This window comes from Gaeumannomyces tritici (assembly GCF_000145635.1).
Source record: "Gaeumannomyces tritici R3-111a-1 unplaced genomic scaffold supercont2.2, whole genome shotgun sequence".
Lineage (NCBI taxonomy): Eukaryota > Fungi > Ascomycota > Sordariomycetes > Magnaporthales > Magnaporthaceae > Gaeumannomyces > Gaeumannomyces tritici.
In genome coordinates, this window is record NW_008804546.1 from 1,675,334 (window position 1) to 1,693,731 (window position 18,398).

Here is an 18,398-nt window from a genome sequence, read left to right on the forward strand (position 1 = left end):
ACAAGAACAAGGGGCAACAAGGGTATCGCCAAGTGTTGCGTCAACACGTCTCCCCCAGCACGGTTGTAGCAATACGCGGTACGGCCGCAAAGGAGAAGGGGAGGGGATAGAAGAGGATGAAAGAAAAAGGAGTGCGCCATTGCGTGTGCAAATCGGATTCACCAGGAGAGTGGTATTCAGAGATGCGAGAGGCGGAGATTGGAATCGATAGCCATCTGCAGCGCAGCTGAGATGGCACGGTCTGGCCAAAAAAAGTCTGGACCGCAAATTTATTCCCCACCACCACAAAAAAAAGGAGCTCATTCAATCTGCAATTATTTTACCCTCTGCATTTATAAAAAGCGAAAAACGTTATTGTGGCTATAAGTAATGCTTTTTGCATTAAAATAATTACAAATTCCTTGAACGCGTGTTTTTTTAGGTGTAGAATGCGGCGCGGGCATGTTGTTTGGCTTTGGTGCTGGTGCAATTGTGTTGGGAGAGGTAGAATTTAGGCGGGGGAAAAAATTTACGGTCCAGGCTTTTTTGGCCAGACCGTGGATGGTATCGGATGACGGGGGCTGGAAGGCAAGGGAGGGTATAAAAAAAAAGAAATAAATATTCGATACCCTGCAACTTTGGATTTCATGGCATTTTTAAACAGCGTGAGTGGGAACTGTCTGGGTGGAGAAGGCGGTTCTGGTCCATGACGTTATTCTCAGACGACCACAGCCTGTTTGGGTGGTCCAGGCTCAGAGGGCTGTCTTTACAAGAATGGAGACGACAGTCAGGCCCAACGCTGGCCTGGCGTGATTCTCTCGTCCCTGGGAACCACCATCGAAGATTCCCCTGGAAGATGGATGAATGGGAGTACAGATTGCAGGTCGTATGGTGGTGGAGAGCCGCGGGAAGGCATAGTCGCATCGACAGAGGGACTCACGATGGCTGCTCCTCGGTTCCACGAACCGTCGGCGTCGCACGCGGCCCACGGTCCGCTGCACGTCGGAGCTGCGAGCAGGAGTTGAGCGCACAAGACAGCCGCTACAGCCTGGCCTTGTCTTACCGCAACTGGCATCTGGACCAGCGCATCAATCGCCTCAGCTAGGCCCGTCGATCTGAGCTGGCGCCGATTTCGGTCTGGAATTCACATGCCGAGCGCCAACTCGAGACCGTCTTGTCCTCGTGTCCTGGTGTCCTGGTGTCCTGCTGACGTAGAGGTCTCACGGGGTGCGGTCCGGCAGCCGCCATGCTTGGCCCCGTCTCCCCGCTGGCTCCACGCGTGCAGTGCCGATGCACCAGCATTAGTGCAGACAGGCGGACAGAAAAGAGTGAAAACACCACTGCTGGGGGCATAGCTAAGGCATAGCACTGCTGATTGGCTGACGGTCCTGCCAGCGGCGCGCTAGCGATAGGTCGGACGGGCGCGGTTCCTGGCTGGGAAGAAATGAAAGCACGGAGAAGATCATGGAGGAAAAAAAGGGCAGAATTTCTCGTTATAGCTTGCATGGATGTGGTCCAGACTCTGGACTCCAGAGTGTGGGCATTCGCTGCATTCATATCTACATTTTGCAAGCCCACAGCGTCGGCTTCCGGTGGCGACAAACAGCCCCCTTCGCTAAATACAGAATTGAGCGCTTCGCTAAATCCAGATTTGGACCAAAACGAGAGCACGGCCAGGGTCTTCCTTGGTTGTGGATGCCACCAGACTGCAACCCAACACTTTTTCCGCCGTTCCCAGATCGTCGGGCGGTGTCGCTTCTTGGCTTCCTGCTCGTGCAAACCATTGACGGTAGCTCCCTTTTGGTTCTGCGTGCTGCTGCAACTGCTGCGACGACTCCTTGGTTGGCTGAATGGCGTCGACAGCAATCGATGCCTGACATGTGATGTGAATCGCCAGCGCTCCCCTAAACTGCCAGCCTGGCCGCCTCGATTCACCAACTCTGAGCCCTGAGTCGCGCAATGACGGAGCACGATGCCGGCCATCATCAAACTCGTCCCCACCGCCGGCATCACCAGAAGCATCACCAGAAGCATCACCTGCAGCTGCTCAACAACCCCTACCAGCTCCCGCCCAGCCGCCATCCCAACGCCAACGCCCACCACGCAAACGACAGCCATGCCGCGAGCTTGAACACGCCCGTAAGCAGGCTAAGCAGGCCTCCTCCGCCGACCCTCCCAGCCGCGAGCGGCGGTAGCAACGCCAGCCCCAGCAGCGCCGCAAACGCCCTGAACCCCTTCCGACCCGAACCGCCCGCCTCGGCTACGACGACCACGATAGCCACGTCGCCGTCGCACACGAGCTCCTCCGATCCCCGAACTCCATCGATGACCGACCACTCGACACCCTCCGAGAGCGCCACAGATAACCTCCCGCCCCTGTCCGCAGCGCCGCGTCATCGCCGCCGCGGCGATGGCATTGGCGTCCCTGCTGCCAATGCTGGTCCCGGTCTGAGCACGTCCCGGGCTGGCGGCGGGGATGCCAACGCCTACCTGCGCTCCCGTAAGAATAGATCCAGCGGCGGCTTCCTCCTGTCCGGCGGCCTGTTCGACAGCCCGGTTTCCGATCAACACGGAGCTCATAGCAGCGGCGGCAGCTCCGGCGATCCGGGCAGCCGGAGGAGAAGACAGAACCTCAGCGAGGCCAAGGCCCGCCACAGTCTCACGCCAACGCCAATATCGACCGCCCCCGACACCGCGCTATACTCGAGCCCTCCTGCAAACACCATCTCCCCTCAGAATGCGCTCTCTTTACCACAGCCAGATGGCAACAACAACAAAAACAACAATAGCTTTACCAGCGATGCCGCAGTGCCGAGGCCTCTGGCATTGCATGGCCACGATGCCGTCACGGGGCTGCCTCCAGCAACACAAGCAGCGGCCAGGCCCGCCAGCTATGGCGGTCCCCCCATAGCATTCGAAGATTATGCACAGCGTCATATACGTCGAGCACCAGTAGGCCCAGCCCCAGGGACCTCGTCCTCGGCCCCATCCACTTCCGTCTCTGCCCGGCCGTCCTCCGCTCTCGACTTGGATTCCACCCAGATCGTGAACATGGCCTTGAGTCTGAGCGAGTCCAGGCGTCTTGCCGCCAGACGAAACGTCTCGCAGCCACTGGCTCCGCCAAAGCTCGCCCCGGTGCCGTCCGACGGAGGTGCGTCAAAATTGGGAGCCGGTCTGCGGCAGCACCTTCATCAGCAACGAAGGTCCTCCCGCAACATATCCCCAATACCCGGCAGGATCGTATCGGCCGGCCAGCAGCGCGTCTCCAGCCCACTGCATCCAGGCTTCGACCTTGCCGAGATAAACGCCAGCGCTGGGAATGGGTTTCGCTACCACTTTTCACAATCGACTCTGGCCAGAGCCCAAAAGGCCAAGGATTACCTCGAGCTGCTTGCCCAGCACAGGCGCCTGCTCGAGCTCGTGCCGCCGCTAAAGCCCGAATTCGCTCGGACCAACACGTCGGGCAGCGGCCCGGGGTCACCCGTCCCAGGCCCATCCAACCCGGCAGCCTACGCCGGCGTCGAGCTGATGGTGAAGCTGGGCCGCGAGTACAACCCGCTGCAGTACATCCGGAACCGCAAGGTGCGGGCCCGGGAGCGGCGAGCCATCGATGGTGACGGGCAAGGGTTCGGCGATGTTGCAAACGTCACCGACTGGGTCGATCACGTCGCGCACTGGACAGCTATGGGGCAGAACAGGACCATCGGCGCCAGCGCTTTGCCCCCGTTTGCCCCGGCCGAGTCTTCCACGGCCCTCGGATCGCCGCCTGCCGGGAATCCTAACAGGAACTCTGCGCTTATCACGGCAAAGCCCAAAAGGCCGCGGGTCGACTGGCTCATCGACCCCGCGGACCTGGTCGCCGACGTCTACTGGCTCGAGCAAGACGACAATAAGAAGTGCGTCGAGGATCGCAACTGGAGGCGCGTCTTCCCACAAGGTCCGGAGCCACTGCAACTGCAATCCCCCGGAAAGAACCTCAACACGATCGGGGCCCTGTTGGCCGGAACGGCGGCCGCGGCACTCGTTGCGCCGAGCTCCATGCAGGAGGCTATCCAGGACACAAGTACTGCGGCACCAAAGCGCTCATCGCTACAACTCGAACGCAAGACATCTCACGGGGGAGACCACGAACACGTCCTCAGCACTGCTAGAGAGCGGGCGCGCCAGAAGCTTCACCACCTCAGGCATCACAGGCACAGCAGCTCGTTCGCAGGAAGCGTTGCCCACGACTTCATGCGGCCCAGGAAGGGGTCCGTCTCGGAAGACTCCGACTCGGACAGCGATCGCAGGAAGCGCGGCATCGTGCGCGTAGGCACTATCACCGCCGACGGCAAGGGCGCGCTCGAAAAGCAGATGCTTGAAATGATCGCCAGGGAGAACCGTGAGAGACTGGCCCAGGCTGGCGGCCGTCCCAGCCTCGACCAGGAGGACGCGACGCCAAGGTCTAAGCCTCTCCCGACGGGCGCTTCCACCGGGATCGCGCCCGATAAGTCAAAGGGCTCGGTGCCATCGTCTCTGAGCCGTGTAAACAGCCGTGCAAACAGCCGCTTCGGTTCGCGCGAATCGATCCATAGCCTCACTGCGGCAGAGGAGAAGATGGCTGCCCTTGCTGCGCTGAGGAGGGCAGTTGGAGAATCGGATCGTGCACCACTCTCCCTCGCCAAGGGGCCTGGGTCACCGGCCAGCCCCGGGGCAGGCCGGGAAAGCCTCGAGGTGCCCGCCTTCCTCGGGCGCCGTCCTAGGGCGCTCTCTTTCGACTACGACTCGTCCCAGCCAGCGTCGCCAGACCTGCGGCCAACGCGCGTTGGGGACGGTGCTTTTGTGCTGCCCATCGGCATGGATCTGTCCCCAGTTCCCAGCCGGTCCGGGTCGCCGTCGCGTAATCCCTTCAGCCGGGTCAAACAGAAGCTGCGGGATCGTAGCAGGGGACGTGGCCACCCGGATGATAGGGACGACTGGGGTGCCGCTCCAAACACTGCAAGCTCGGCTCCAGACCAGCACGAGAAACCCCCACGCCTAACGTCTCCCCCCATCTTGGACTCGACCCCGCCCTTGACTCTGTCTCCTGATCACCTCGGACGGTCTCCCCCGGCAAGGATACCGTCGCCCGTCCGCAAACTGGTGTCCAAGACGACGGGTGACAGCCACAAGACGCACAAGAGCCACCCCAGCCTCAAGATGACCACGGAGGAGTCATCGGGCCTGCGCGGGTTTTTCGCCAAGGGCCCGCCGCGCATCGACAGCGTCCTACGGTCGGGCGTGTCCAAGGTCAGCGAGCTGCTGTGGAAGAAGGAGCCGTCGGCGCTGGAAGACGCCGCGGGCTCGGGAGCCGAGGCGACAGCGGTGGGCCACGCGTCCGGAGCCGACGATGCCGTCTTCACAAACACCGACACGGACGTAACCGACGACGAGTCGAGTCGAGGCCGCGACAGAGCGCCCGTACCCATGCACCCAGGGACCACACAGCGGGGGACGCTCAAGCGAGAAGCCAAGCACTTCCTCGACATCATGCCACCCTTCAGCCCACAGTCTTCGATGGGAGGAGGCAGCGGCAAGGCAGGGCAAGACGGATTTGACCACTCAAACATGCCTCTTGCCCGACCGCCTAGTCAGCGGTCTCCGCGCTTTGATATGCTTCGTCCTCCAAGGCTCGACGTCCAGGCCGCGACGCCGTCGTCTCCCGGCCCCTCTCCAGCCATGCGGCCGCAGCCCGACCCAGAGGGCGACGAGGATGGGATGGATGCCAGCCCCGTCAAACTCGGTCTTGCGCTCACCCTATTCAAGGACAAACAGCAGGAACGGCGCCAGGTACGTCGCATCTCGGCCACGGACCTGGCCCTCCTAGAGCGCGGCTCGCCCCTGTCGCGGGGCGGCAAGCTGGACAGGCACGAGGTGGCGCGGCTGCGGGTGCACATCATGCGATCGGGAATCCTGGCCTCGGAGCTGGCCAAGCGCACAACTGCTGTACAGCAGTCCCGGCAGTCATCTCGGAAGCAACAGCAGCAGATGCTGCTGCCGCCGGCGCTGGCGGCGGCGCGGCACTGCCGGGCAGCACAACAGGCGTCGGAGGCGATGCAGCGGTCGGCGCGGCAGTGGACGCAACAGAGTGACGCCTTCAGCGTGCACACGGCGCCGGCGCTCCTGGCCCGCGTCGACGAGGTGCGTGCCCGCGTGGCCGTCGACCTGTCATCGCTGACGCGCGCCGCAGCCGACGAGGCCGATGACGTGTCGCGCGACCTGGCCGCGGGACAGCGTCTCCGCGTCAAGCGCGTCATCGACGTCATCGAGAAGCTGCTCCGCCGCCGCCGCCGCCGCTTCCGCTGGCTGCGCCGTGCCGGCTGGCTCGCCGTCGAGTGGGCGCTCGTCGGCTTCATGTGGTACGTCTGGGCCGTCGTCGTCATCGCCCGCGTCTTTCTCGGCATCGGCAAGGGCATCGTTGGCGGTGTCAGGTGGCTACTTTGGCTTTAGGTCTTTTTTTTTTTTTTGTTCCGTTGTGAAGCAATTCCAAGCCATCTTTTTATGTCTTGTTGAACAATATTCAACGACCGATTCTGGACATTCTCAAGATAAACGACAAGGGCAGAATCATTCGGTGGTGACGGTGTTGAGCACAGTAAAAGCATGCGTTTGTTTTTACTCCTTTTTTCTTGTTCTTTTTTTCCTCTCTTCTCCATGTCGATGAGGTCTTCTTTGATATACCCTTAATCTGTGTACCCCGCCCGATTTCCTTTTTGTTAACTTCTCACACATCTCTTACTTGGCCAATATCTTTTCTTATGTTGCCTTTTGTCTGTATCCATTTTGTATCTGTATGGGAATCTTGATACCCCAGGGGACTCGAGCATGCAAAGTCTGGGATCCAATCCGTGAAGAAACACACACAAACACACATTCCTTTTGTCGCACACATTGGTATTAATAGAAATGAAGATGGAAGCGCGTGCTTTTCCTGCCGGTAGCAACAACACCCATGCATGTGCATGCCGGGCCAGTAGACCGGGTTCAGTCCCATCCCCCTCCTTGCAGATCAGGCCATTGCGGCTGCGAGATGCTGCACGAGCTCGAGGCAAAAGCGACGCGGCGAGCCGGCCGGGTGAAGTGCCCAATGCCGTCTCGACCCCTGTCACGGTGGTATTCGATGGATGGGCGGCTGAGCCCGCATGTACACACAAACCGACCACTCGGTTATAATAATTCGGTTGTTTTTTCTCTCTAGAAAGATATCACGCGGATGGCCACTATCTGACCGGCAAATACCCAACCCAATTCCCCTTCCTCCATTCACGAAGACCCAGCCGCGTGGGCTCTGCTGATCTCCTCGTTGGGGCCCGCGATCAGGACCTTGATGACCTGGCCCTCCTTCACCTTGTTGAAGGCGTCCTCGGCGCGGCCAAAGGCGACCGTCTCGCTGATGAGGGCCTTGAGGTCCACCTTGCCCTGGGCGACGAGGTCGATGGCGAGCTTGTAGTCGCCGCTGCCGTAGCGGAACGAGCCGCTGGCCGTCACCTCCTTGACGCACAGCGCCATGATGGGGAAGGTGACGTCGGCGCGGCCCATGCCGCCCTGCACGTAGCGGCCGCCCACGCGGACCGTGTGCAGGCTGGCCTGGATGGACGGCTCGGCGCCGCTGGCGTCGATGACCACGTCGGCGCCGCCGTTGGCCCCCAAGCCGGCGGCCTCGATTATGCCGCGCGCGTTCTCTTCGGGCGACACGCGCCGCGACAGGTACGTGTGGGTGGCGGCAATCTTGCGCGCCACCTCGAGCTTGGAGGGCACGATGTCGACGCTGACGACGGTCGAGGCGCCAAAGGCGCGCGCGACGGCGGCGCACAGCAGGCCCACGGGCCCCGCGCCCATGACGACGACGGACTCGCCGGGCCGCACGCCCGCCTGGCGGGCGATGTGGACGCCGACGGCGAGCGGCTCGATGAGCGCGCCCTCCTGCAGGCTGACCGACTCGGGCAGGCGGTAGCAAAAGTCGGCGGGCGCGGCCCAGAAGCCGGCGAGGGTGCCGTCGTAGGGCGGGGTGGCGGCGAAGCGCATGTCCGGGCAGAGGTTGTACTTGCCGCCCAGGCAGGCGGCGCAGCGACGGCACGGGTAGCCCGGCTCGAGGGCGACGCGGTCGCCGACCGAGAGGGTCTTGACGGCGGGGCCAACCTTTACGACGGTGCCGGCCGACTCGTGGCCGAGCACCATGGGCGACTTGACGACGAAGTTGCCGATGGCGCCGTGCTGCCAGTAGTGCACGTCGGAGCCGCAGATGCCCGTGTAGTTGACGGCGACGAGCACGTCGTGCTCCGTCGCCAGCTCGGGCACCGGGCGGTCCTCGAAGCAGACGTCATGGGTCTTGTTGAGGACGAAGGAGAGGTTCTGGTGGGGGGGGATGTTAGTCAGGGGCGCGGGGGTTTTGAGTTGTGCATGGCGATCCTTCTTACAGACTTGCCCTCTGTCGGCGACGCCATTTTGAGTGACGGTGAGCTCGAGACTGAGGGGTGTTTGTTCAGTAACAACCGAGTCAAACAGGGCGAGGAAGGAGGGACAGATCAGAAGCACAGAGGGGTAGATTGTGCACGAGTGAATATCTCAGATTACGGATTAATGGAGAAGAGCCTGACTAGATGGAGCTGGAGATCACCAAGTACAGGCAGCAGGGAAGGACGCTGACGGATGGGGAAGGAGACCCCAACTCTTGTTTCCAGGGCCTCCATGACCGAGTCGATTTATATCATGCACAGGGAGGGACTTTTGGTTCTTGGTGGATGGAGCACATATCACACAAAAAGCCCGCGCGTGTTTTCCCGCGCCAACCCGCATCCAGCACGTACGTCTTGGACTTGCCACATCCAGAGAGCTCGCGGCGTCTGGGGGGGGATGGAGGGGGCATCCAAACCGTTGCCACCGCCCATGCTTTCCCGCAGCCCAGTGATGTGCGAAATTTTCCTCTGGTCCAGTGCCCCTTCCTCCAGCGCGGGGAGCTCCCTCCTCACTGTGTGTGTCGCGACAACCGCGGCCGGGCCCCACTGAGGCGGGCGTCCGAGTGATGGGGTTGAGCCCACAAGTCTCGAGCTCCAGAAGCTCCAGAACGTCTGCCATTTTAGCCGGCGGCCTGGATTTCAACCGCACCAATGGGCGACGGCCCAGCCCGAGGCCGGCGCCGCTCGGCCGCAGGCGTTGGAAACGGAGACTCCGACTCGAGGCTGGGCTGGCGTGAGCATCAGTGAGTGGTGTTGGTCTGGTGATCTCGCCATGCGATTGCTGCTTCTGATGGATTTATGGCTTCGGTTCAAGCTGGGCAGAGGAGAATTGGCGTGGAATTGAAATGAAAATGAACAGCTTCGAGACTCAGCACAGCTATGCCTCCTGGAGAGGTTCAGCTGTTGCGTAATTGGCCACAAACCACCAGCTGGCCCCACTGTTAGCCACGGTCCCTGCCGTGCACCTATCAAAATTGTGGCCCCAATTGCGTCGTGGCCTACACGGTACAACGGCGGCGGCAGAGAGAACAAGACCGCGAACAGACAGACAGCACATGCTGATGCGACAAAACCCCCAACGACCACCAAATATAGCCTTGCCATCGGGGGCCATGGGGGACTGCGCAAGGCAATGAATGGAGGAATCATGACACCAGGCAGCACAGCGGGCCTGTACGCGGCCGCCGCCGCCCTGCGCTTCGCCCTCTTCGCCCTCTTCCCCGGCCTGCCCGACCTCCTGACCGGCCGCGTCGAGATCTCGACCCCGGTGTCGAGCTTCAAGAGGCGTGCGTGCACCTCCCCCTGTCCTCTCTCCCCCCACGTCCCGTGCTGACCCCCCATCTCTCCCGCCAGTCCAAGAAGGCCTCTTCCTCTACAACCACAACGTCTCCCCCTACGACGGCGGCGTCTACCACCAGGCGCCGCTCCTCCTCCCGCTCTTCTCCCTCCTCCCCGACGTCTCGGCCTACCCCATCTTCACCTCGCTGCTCTACATCGCCGTCGACCTCGCCAGCGCCCATGCGCTCCACCGCATCGCCGACTCGGGCGAGGCCGCCTGGTCGGCGCACTTCAAGTCCCCGCGCCGCGCCAGGAGGTGGGGCGGTGCCGTCGTCGCTGCCCTGTGAGTCTACCCGCCGCCGCCCCCTGAACGCTCCTTGACATCATAAGCCCTGACTGACCCGGCTCTTTCTGTTGGACTTCCAGATACCTGTTTAGTCCTTTCACCCTCGCGACCTGCCTCGGCCGCTCGACCAGCGTCTTCACCACGTGCGCCATCCTCAGCGCCATAGCCAAGGCCGTCTCGGGCGCCCCGCTCGGCGCCCTGGTCGCCCTCTCGTTCGCGTCCTACCTCTCCATGTACCCGCTGCTCCTGCTGCCGCCCCTCGTCGTGCTCGCCTACGACCGCCAGCCGCCCGCGACCCCGTCGTCCCTGGCCACCTCGTCCTCGCGCCGCGGCGGCCGCCGCGTCTCGTCGTCGCTCCGCACCTTTGCCGGCGTCGGCGTCGGCGTCGTGACGGCCGTGCTCCTCGCGCTCCTGTCGCTCTCGTACCTCGTCACGTCCATGTCGTGGGAGTTCCTCGCGTCCACGTACGGCGTGCAGCTGACGCTCGCCGACCTGACCCCAAACGTCGGCCTGTGGTGGTACTTCTTCACCGAGATGTTCGACTCGTTCCGCGCCTTCTTCCTCGCCGTCTTCTGGCTGCACCTGGCCGCCTACGTCGGCGGCGTCACGGTCCGCGCCCGCGCCCAGCCCCTGGCCGCCCTCGTCATCCTGCTCGGCCTCCTCGCCATCTTCAAGCCCTACCCGTCCGTGGCCGACACGTCGCTCTTCCTGGGCCTCGTGCCGCTCTTCAGGCACGTCTTCCCGCTCATGCGCTACTCCTTCGTCGTCGGCGCCACCATGGCCTACGCCGTCTTCCTCGGCCCGGCCTTTTATTACCTGTGGATCTACGCGGGCAGCGGCAACGCCAACTTCTTCTACGCCATCACCCTCGTCTGGGCCCTCGTGCAGAGCCTGCTGGTCAGCGACCTCACCTTTGCCATCCTTCGCGACGAGTGGGAGCTCGACAGGCCCGAGATGGTGGGCAAGGAGATACGGCAGATCTGAGGGCAGGTGGGGGGGGGAGCTGCTAGATGGTTTTTGTTACGGTGCCAGTCGAAAAAGGCGTTCATGTTGACCAGATAGATGGACTTGTGGTGGTATCAGCAGGTAGCCCAGGTTATGGGACCAAAAAGAAGCATAAACGGACGTATTCGATACGAGGTCTGTGATTTCTAGTGTATTCACAACACAATGCTCGAGAAGAGCAAGCAATAAAAGGGATCTCGTCAAATGTGTGCTATTCGTTCGGTTTTAAGAAACCACATTCTTATCAATGCTGAAAACCAACATGTTTTTGTTCACATGCTTCGAGGACTCCCAAGATGACTACGAAAGTAGAAGCGGAGAAACAGGTCTTTAGTGACCTATACCGTACATATATGATATATGCCCCGTTCTTTCGGGTCTCGATACTATCTGACAGGGATCGGAAGGCGGCAGAGGGACCACGACCCTTCCACTCGACCAGGCAAGGAACTACGGCTGCGAAAATAAAGCCCCCGCCGCCACGTCCAACCGGCATGGCATTATCTTGTTACTGTAGTCTCCTGGCACCGTCTTCCTTCATTCCAAGGCGTGCCGTGCCTCTCATCTAGGCGGCCCGTCCATCAGGGAGAGGGCTCCTCCGCGCCGCTCGGGTGCAAAAGCCCGTCGCACGGGCGGCAGAGCTCGCCGTCGGCGGGTGCCAGGTACCTCCAGCAGCGCGGGCACTTGTGGTCGAGTGGGTGCCTGACGACGGCCTTGACAACGCCGCCGCCGCCCTCGAGCGTCGCCTCGGCCGTGTACTCCCAGCCCAGGTCAGCGCCGAGAGAAGCGCGCTCGGTCGGCGGCTGCGGCGGCAGAGTGCCGGGTCTTGTGTCGAGGACGCGGAGTGTCGAGACGACAAACAGTGCCGCCAGCTTCTCCTCGCCCAGCAGCGTAAAGGCGTCGAGGGCGCGCGGGTCGGCCGTCAGCAGCGTCACGTCGCTCTGGAGCGACTGCCCGATCTTCTTGTGCACCCGGGCCTGCTCCACCGCCGCGTTGACGGCTCCGCGCGCCGCCTCCAGCGCCGGCAGGGCCTGCCGGAGGCGCTGCTGGTCGGCGGTGAGCAGCAACGGGTCGACCAGTGGATCGTCGTAGAGCTGCCGTGCGGGGTGGGCAATAGACCTAGAGATGTCGGGGACGCGATATGTTAGGACAAGTCTCCCATCAAATTTGGTTCACGACTGGGAGGGGGTGGGTGAGACCTACAATTTAAGCCAATTAGGAGCATGGTGCCACGCCTCCTCCACTAGCAGCGGTGCCACTGGTGCGAGCATCCTGCAGAAGCCATCAAAGATGGGCAGGAGCGCACCGTCCCCATCGTTCCGGCAGTAAAGCCTGTCCTTGAGCGCCTCGAGATAAACGGCCGAGAGGTGGTGAGAAACCCAGACGTTCATGGCGGCGAGGCCCTTGTAGAACTCGAACGAGTCGTAGTGCTTCGCCACCGCGGCCATGGTGTCACTCAGATTCATGAGCGCGATCTGGTCAATGACGTCGTATCGACTTGCAGGCCTGGCCTCACCCAGTAGTGGCCCTTCCATCGATCCGAGAAGCATCTTGAGGATGGTGCGATACTTCTTGAGCATCGAGTGCACCGACGTAAGCGCCGTCGTGCCTATCACCACGTCCTTGGTGTAGTCGACGCTCGCCGCCCACAGCCTCAATGCGTCGGGGCCGAGGGCATCATAGCCCGTTTCAGGAGCGTCCTGGTTTTCTTGCGTCCCGAGGGCCTTCTCTGATTTCTTGTTCGACTTCAGAGGGGGCAGCAGCCGGCCCTCCATCACGTCGGCCGGCGAGATGATGTTGCCGAGAGATTTGGACATCTTCTTCCCCTTGCTATCCAGTGTAAAGCCGTGTGTCACAAGAGTCCTGAACGGTGTCGAGTAGCCCCCCGCAGGGTCTGCGGCCCGCGTGAGGAGGCTGGACTGAAACCATCCCCGGTGTTGGTCAGTACCCTCAAGATACACATCTGCTGGCCCCGATGTCACCGTCTGCTGCATCCAGCTGCTACCGCTATCGAACCAGACGTCCATGGTGTCTGTGCCTCTCCTCAGCTTGCGCCCGTCCCGGAGCGCCTTGGGAATCCATCGGCGCTCATCAGGCGCGTCCGACCACCAGCGGCTGATATTGCACTTCTTGATGGCCTGGATTATATGGGCAATGACTTCGTCCGTCATGACGGCCTCGCCGGTGGCCTCGTCGTACAGGGCCGGGATCGGCACGCCCCATGCGCGCTGCCGAGAGATGCACCACTCGCTGCGGCCCTTGATGAAGCTCTCAAGCCGCGTGCGGCCCGTCTCGGGAATGAAACGGACAGGGGCGAGCGCGTCGAGCGCGTCCTGCTTGATGGACCCGACATCGGCGAACCACTGGGCTGTGGCCCGCACAACGATGGGCTGCTTGGTGCGCCAGTCGTAGGGGTACTTGTGGCGGTGCTTGTGCGAATGCAGGACGTCGTCGCCGAGGAGCTGAAGGACCATCTTGCTGCCGCCTTTGAGCGCGTCCGCACCGCCGCCGGAGCGGGGGAGGCCCGGGAAGAGGCGGCACGCCTCCTCAGTGAACAGCCCCGCGTCATCGACGGCCGACACAGCGGGCATACCGAGCGGGATGCAGACGTCGTAGTCGTCGAAGCCGTGACCAGGTGCCAGATGGACGAGCCCAGAGCCGGACTCGGCCGAAACGAAACCGGCGTGGACGACGGGCTGCGGCTTGGCCTCGGCCCCTTGGAGGCGGTTCGTGTAAGTCAATTCCTTGAGCTCGCTGCCCTTGAGGGAGGAAACGAGCACCTCGGGCGCCTCCTCCAAGCTGCACGCCGCCATGATCCTCTCCAGTGCGTCCTCGCCAATGACAAGGGCATCGTCGCCTAGCTTGACGACCATGTAGGTGAGATCATCGTGTACGGCAACAGCCTGGTTTGCAGGCAGGGTCCATGGAGTTGTCGTCCAGATGACGAGTTTTAAGCGGTCGATCCCCGCGAGGCGGCCGCTGTCTGCGTCGCAGACAGGAAGCTTTACATAGGCGGCCGTCGACTGATGGTTCTCGTTGTACTCAAGCTCGGCCTCGGCCAGGGCGGTGCGTGATGAGGGAGACCAATATACGGGTTTGTGGCGGCGTTGGATGAGGCCGCGTGCGGCCATGCGGCGAAACAGGCCGAGCTGGTCGTAAATATAGGACGGCTGCATCGTGGTCCAGTGGGCGTCCCAGTCGGCCATGACGCCGAAGGACCGGAATTCGCGCATCTGCTTCGCCACTGTGCTCTCGGCGAGTCCACGCGCCAGCCCACGGACCCGGGCGGGTTCCATGTCTTGGGTCAGAGCGGAAGAAGTTGGCCCCAAGTTGCCACCACTCCTCGCCGCTTGAAAGCTGGCGAGCGCCTGTAGCTCGATTGGCAGGCCATGGCAGTCCCACCCGGGACGGTAGTGCACTCGGTATCCTGTCGCAAGCAGCAGCAAGCCCGGACGGCTTTGAGGTTAGACACGGCACCCAGGGCTTCCTCCTCAGGGGCAACTCCACCAGCCACAGCCTTGCGGCCAGGCTCGGGCCATGGGCACACCTTGTTGGATCTTGACCCTTAGGATCATATCCTTGAGGAGCTTGTTGAGGGCGTGGCCGACGTGCAGCTTGCCGTTCGCGTATGGCGGGCCATCATGAAGAACGAAGGGGCGTGTGGCTGGCCGGTGCACGGCCTGCCAGCGGTACAGGTCATCGGCGCATTTTCGTATAAAATGCTGGCGCAGGCCGGAGTCAGGACGTGGCCTAGACGGCGAGGCGTCCCAGTAGCAAGCCCGTCAGCATGCCGTCCTTGTCGTTTCTCGTCAAGTATGGCGAGATCTTGAGCGCTGGGCCATCCGTGCCTGGGTCATCCATGCCTGGGCTGGCTTTTCTGCCGAACAACAGGCGTGTGACGTCACTCACGGAAAGGCCGACTTGGGCAACCGAAGCGTCAGCGCCCACTTATTGCTACTCATGTTCTCTCACATACGCATTCTGAGCACAGGAGCTTCAATGGTTGGCTGGATTACGCAGGCAAATTGAAGCTCTGACGGCGATGAGCTTCGACTCAAAATCTTCCCGTGCGATTTTTCTACTCGGCCGAGATCAATTCACCCGCGTCGCAATTTAATATGGGGACCCTGACAATGCGCCCAATCAGCCTCCCCCAATGCCCCCATCCGAAGCTCTCTGGCGTCATGCACGGTGATGTAAGCTGGAGTGACAAGCTACAGGGCTGACAGGGAGGAGCTTCAGCTCCAGCTCCAGCTCCAGCTGCAACGTCTCCCCGCCTCCGACCCCAACCCAAAATCAAGAGCTTCAGCTTGCCTTGAGCCTTGAGAGTATTCACGATCTATACCTTCCCATCCGCCGAGTCCCAGCCCTCTCAGGCCTTGCCCCCTTGCATCTCCCATCTCCCCCATCAGACGGGACACAGACGTTGGCCTCCAAATGCCGTGAATTGCTATCGCCGAGACATCCGAGCTACCCAACACGGTCAAATATGTCCCCCGTCCGCCGCTACCTACGCATCACAAAATACTCGGTTCTCGAGGTCCGTATATACCTCGAGAACCCAGCCCTCGCGCAGTCGTGGCTTCTAAATCCACGGAACCCCATCCTCCCCAAGGTCATTGAGAGTGTGCGCCCCTTGGTGTTGCCGAAGCTGCGCGAGGAGAGGGAACGGTCCAGGAAGAAGAGCACCAAAAAGAAGGCGATCAAGGATATCGTCGTAGAAGGTGGGCATTCTCGGCGCGTCCCTATGTACCAGCGTCAAGGCGACCCCGGACTAACCCAAGGCAACTTACGCGTGCACAGATGACTTCGAGGTGGCCATCTTCCTGACCGAAACGAATACGCGGCACAGCATCCTCTACAAGCACAAGCATGCCCGGGATAAGACGCAGACACGGTTACAGTCCAACTCCAAAAAGCTCACGGGTAGCGGGGAGGGCTCCTCGCGTGAAGCTGCCATCGAGCTAGGCGGCGACGATGACAGAGTCGACGCCGAGGGCGATGCCGCTGGCATAGAGCTAATACAGACGGCGGACGGGGACGAAATCCCCATTTTGCGTCGCGAAGAGAGTGAAGGCAGTGATGATGCCGCCCATATCTCCCTGTTCGACATACCCGAGGCCCCCAGGCCTGGCCTAGAGGGAACCGAGGTGCGGGGCACCAAACGGCGACGGCAGCCGATCCAAAGCGGCCCTATTGCTCTAGATGTGGACGACGACGACGACGAGAGTAACGCAAGGGCACTTGGAGGTGGAGACGGCGAATACGTTGTCGTCGACAGCGAAGACGAGACGGGCAGTCATGAAGGGGACGATAGCCAGTCTGAGGACGGAACAAACGATTCCCCTCGCCTACGTAGACCGCCCAAGCGAGCCAGGGCCGAGGGCGAGAAGCAGGGCGAGAAGAAGAAGAAAGTGGCGCTGGATGTGTCGTACGAAGGGTTCGCCATCTACGGGCGCGTGCTCTGCCTGGTGGTCAAGAGGCGCGGCAACGCACCACCGGGCGGCCGCTCGTCGGCTGCGGCCTCGTCCGGATCAGGTAGAGCGCCAGCTGCCAGCACCCGGAGGGGGGTGGCTGCTGACGGAGCCGCCGGGGGCGGGCAGGCTCGCATGGAGAACTGGATCGCGTCGACTCAAATCATGCCGGAAGCCGAACAGGCGGAAGAGGGATGAGGGGCACAGCAGAATGGATACGACGAGAAAGAAAAAATGACAGCTCACACCACACGACGGATTTGTGATTCGGACATGGAATCATCTGACCATGGGACCGACACCGACTTTGCGCAGCTGCCCGTGGGCTGCCTGGCCGTCTGGCCGCCTGGCCTCCAGGCTTCCTGGCCTCCTGGCCGGCCTATATCCATGCGGCCCTGAGGTGGACGACACAAACGATGCTGCATGTCTCTCCCGCCTCGTCGGGGTCCTTGCCTATTTCGCCGTGTCGCAGATATGCAATGCCGCCTCCCGCCTGGCCCCCGACGGCGGTGAGCCCAGTGTATTTCTACTACCACCTCGCCAGTCGACCACGCTATGGGGAGACCCCCGCCGAGGAGACTTGCAAGGAGGCTTGCAAGGAGGCTTGCAAGGGTGCGGTGGTGAGGAGGACACGAGATCACGCGGGACAGGTTATACACGGGACGTGGCATCTCGTGTCGGACGGAGCAATATCTGATAGATAACATGCTATTCACGGCGGAATTGCGCGGTTCAGACATACGAGCCCAGAGGGCGGCGCCGACGACGATCGGGCTTGCTAGCCGTGGGCTACCGAGGTCCGGTGAGCGAAAACAGCATATACTTGTCGACGATATATACGAATGAGTGCCTAGACGACGAGGCAATTGGAGCGGTCTGGAGACGTGGATATCTCTTGCTGTCTTGGTGAACCATGAGCTATCACATCGGGCTTCCGAGCCCCTCCCCGGTCGCCTCGGCAAAGCCCGGCGATGAAGGCAAACAAATTCCTTGGTCCATTGCAACCCACGAGGCACTAGCCAGGTGGTCGGATGCGAGTTGCGCGTGCCAGCTCGTCATTCGGTGCGTCGTGCCAGTCTCGCCTCGACGAGGGCCTGGATGGGACGATTTGAGGGCGAATCGGCGACGGCAATCCACGGCCCCATCACAGATAGCAGTCTACGGGCCGGCTGTCCCCTGCATCGCAAGAGTGCTACGGGCGGGTTTGATCGCTACAAGCGCTGCCTACGTGGTTCGATTGGCCTTGGCCTCATTTGGGCCACCCAAGCCCAAACAGAAAAAAAGAGAGGCCATTCGGTGCAACAGATGGCCCTGGCCCTGGCCCTGGCCCAGTGACCCAGTGTGGCTCAGGCCCGGAACTTTTCTGCTTCACGTTCCACCTCAGGCCTCTCATCTTCGCATTCCGACTGGCCCTGGGGTGACGGAGCCATGATCGTCATCCTTGGGCGAACCAAGAAAACGAACGAGGGGTGTGGGTGTTGTGTTTTCTCCTTCCTGGGCGGCGCAGGAGACCAAAACATCGACGTTCTTGAGGGAGAATGCGTCCATCCAAATACGACCAGCCAGCCAATGGGCTCGGAGATCGGCAACAACTGAAACGCAGACACGGTTTGAGCGGGCGGCCACGCACGGCTTGTCTGCGGCGGCGTGGCGGCGCACTGAGCAGCGCCTCTCCTGACGCGACGAGCCAGCCTGGTTTGCAGTTTGCTCCTCCAGGAGAAGGCCGCCTTTGGATGAGGGAAACGGCCGGCCGGTCGAGCGGCACGGGAGGCCAAAAGGGGAACGTTTTAACGACTTCGGTTCTATTTAGTGCCTACCTCGCTGGCACCAAGCGCGGATTCC

The 18,398-nt window shown here is 61.7% G+C and overlaps 8 protein-coding genes across 8 annotated transcripts in view; 4 read left to right on the forward strand and 4 right to left on the reverse strand.

Annotated features, from left to right (window-relative positions):
- Window positions 1–624: 624 nt before the first annotated feature.
- GGTG_03086 (hypothetical protein) lies at window positions 625–1,332 on the reverse strand (the record flags this gene model as incomplete). Its single annotated transcript, XM_009220864.1, has 3 exons — window positions 625–828; window positions 920–1,116; window positions 1,191–1,332. 3 exons carry the CDS (start codon window positions 1,330–1,332, stop codon window positions 625–627), a joined length of 543 nt encoding a protein of 180 aa, XP_009219128.1.
- GGTG_03087 (hypothetical protein) lies at window positions 811–6,474 on the forward strand. Its single transcript, XM_009220865.1, has one exon. It carries the CDS (start codon window positions 1,939–1,941, stop codon window positions 6,445–6,447), a length of 4,509 nt encoding a protein of 1,502 aa, XP_009219129.1. The 5' UTR covers window positions 811–1,938; the 3' UTR covers window positions 6,448–6,474.
- Window positions 6,475–6,875: 401 nt separating this feature from the next.
- Window positions 6,876–9,102, reverse strand: GGTG_03088 (D-xylulose reductase A). The gene is made up of 2 exons (XM_009220866.1): window positions 8,415–9,102; window positions 6,876–8,349 (listed from the first exon to the last, which is right to left on the reverse strand). The coding sequence occupies exons 1-2, from the start codon at window positions 8,439–8,441 to the stop codon at window positions 7,261–7,263; spliced, it is 1,116 nt and encodes a 371-aa protein (XP_009219130.1). The 5' UTR covers window positions 8,442–9,102; the 3' UTR covers window positions 6,876–7,260.
- Window positions 9,103–9,207: 105 nt separating this feature from the next.
- GGTG_03089 (hypothetical protein) lies at window positions 9,208–11,344 on the forward strand. Its single transcript, XM_009220867.1, has 3 exons — window positions 9,208–9,739; window positions 9,807–10,074; window positions 10,158–11,344. Exons 1-3 carry the CDS (start codon window positions 9,586–9,588, stop codon window positions 11,059–11,061), a joined length of 1,326 nt encoding a protein of 441 aa, XP_009219131.1. The 5' UTR covers window positions 9,208–9,585; the 3' UTR covers window positions 11,062–11,344.
- On the reverse strand, window positions 11,279–15,179 carry GGTG_03090 (isoleucyl-tRNA synthetase). Its single transcript, XM_009220868.1, has 3 exons — window positions 14,630–15,179; window positions 12,286–14,509; window positions 11,279–12,201 (listed from the first exon to the last, which is right to left on the reverse strand). The coding sequence occupies exons 1-3, from the start codon at window positions 14,655–14,657 to the stop codon at window positions 11,664–11,666; spliced, it is 2,790 nt and encodes a 929-aa protein (XP_009219132.1). The 5' UTR covers window positions 14,658–15,179; the 3' UTR covers window positions 11,279–11,663.
- A 392-nt stretch (window positions 15,180–15,571) lies between these two features.
- On the forward strand, window positions 15,572–16,754 carry GGTG_03091 (hypothetical protein; the record flags this gene model as incomplete). Its single annotated transcript, XM_009220869.1, has 3 exons — window positions 15,572–15,806; window positions 15,886–16,620; window positions 16,669–16,754. 3 exons carry the CDS (start codon window positions 15,572–15,574, stop codon window positions 16,752–16,754), a joined length of 1,056 nt encoding a protein of 351 aa, XP_009219133.1.
- Window positions 16,755–17,035: 281 nt separating this feature from the next.
- On the forward strand, window positions 17,036–17,260 carry GGTG_03092 (hypothetical protein; the record flags this gene model as incomplete). The annotated part of the gene is made up of 1 exon (XM_009220870.1): window positions 17,036–17,260. One exon carries the CDS (start codon window positions 17,036–17,038, stop codon window positions 17,258–17,260), a length of 225 nt encoding a protein of 74 aa, XP_009219134.1.
- Window positions 17,261–17,945: 685 nt separating this feature from the next.
- The window catches only part of GGTG_03093 (hypothetical protein), a gene marked incomplete at both ends in the record, with an annotated part of 3,704 nt that continues 3,251 nt past the window's right edge, over window positions 17,946–18,398 (reverse strand). The window contains one exon of the mRNA XM_009220871.1: window positions 17,946–18,350. Within this exon, the coding sequence (XP_009219135.1) occupies window positions 17,946–18,350 (405 nt within the window). The remainder of the gene's footprint in view (window positions 18,351–18,398) is intronic.

Coding starts and splice junctions, on each gene's coding strand:
- GGTG_03087 (XM_009220865.1), top strand. CDS start 1,939: ATGACGGAGCACGATGCCGGCCATCATCAAACTCGTCCCCACCGCCGG.
- GGTG_03088 (XM_009220866.1), bottom strand. CDS start 8,441: ATGGCGTCGCCGACAGAGGGCAAGTCT. Junction 8,350..8,414: donor CGCCGACAGAGGGCAAGTCT/GTAAGAAGGATC, acceptor CCCCCCCACCAG/AACCTCTCCTTCGTCCTCAA.
- GGTG_03089 (XM_009220867.1), top strand. CDS start 9,586: ATGAATGGAGGAATCATGACACCAGGCAGCACAGCGGGCCTGTACGCG. Junction 9,740..9,806: donor GGTGTCGAGCTTCAAGAGGC/GTGCGTGCACCT, acceptor CTCTCCCGCCAG/TCCAAGAAGGCCTCTTCCTC. Junction 10,075..10,157: donor GGTGCCGTCGTCGCTGCCCT/GTGAGTCTACCC, acceptor TTGGACTTCCAG/ATACCTGTTTAGTCCTTTCA.
- GGTG_03090 (XM_009220868.1), bottom strand. CDS start 14,657: ATGATCCTAAGGGTCAAGATCCAACAAG. Junction 14,510..14,629: donor AAGGGTCAAGATCCAACAAG/GTGTGCCCATGG, acceptor TGCTTGCGACAG/GATACCGAGTGCACTACCGT. Junction 12,202..12,285: donor GCTCCTAATTGGCTTAAATT/GTAGGTCTCACC, acceptor CGACATCTCTAG/GTCTATTGCCCACCCCGCAC.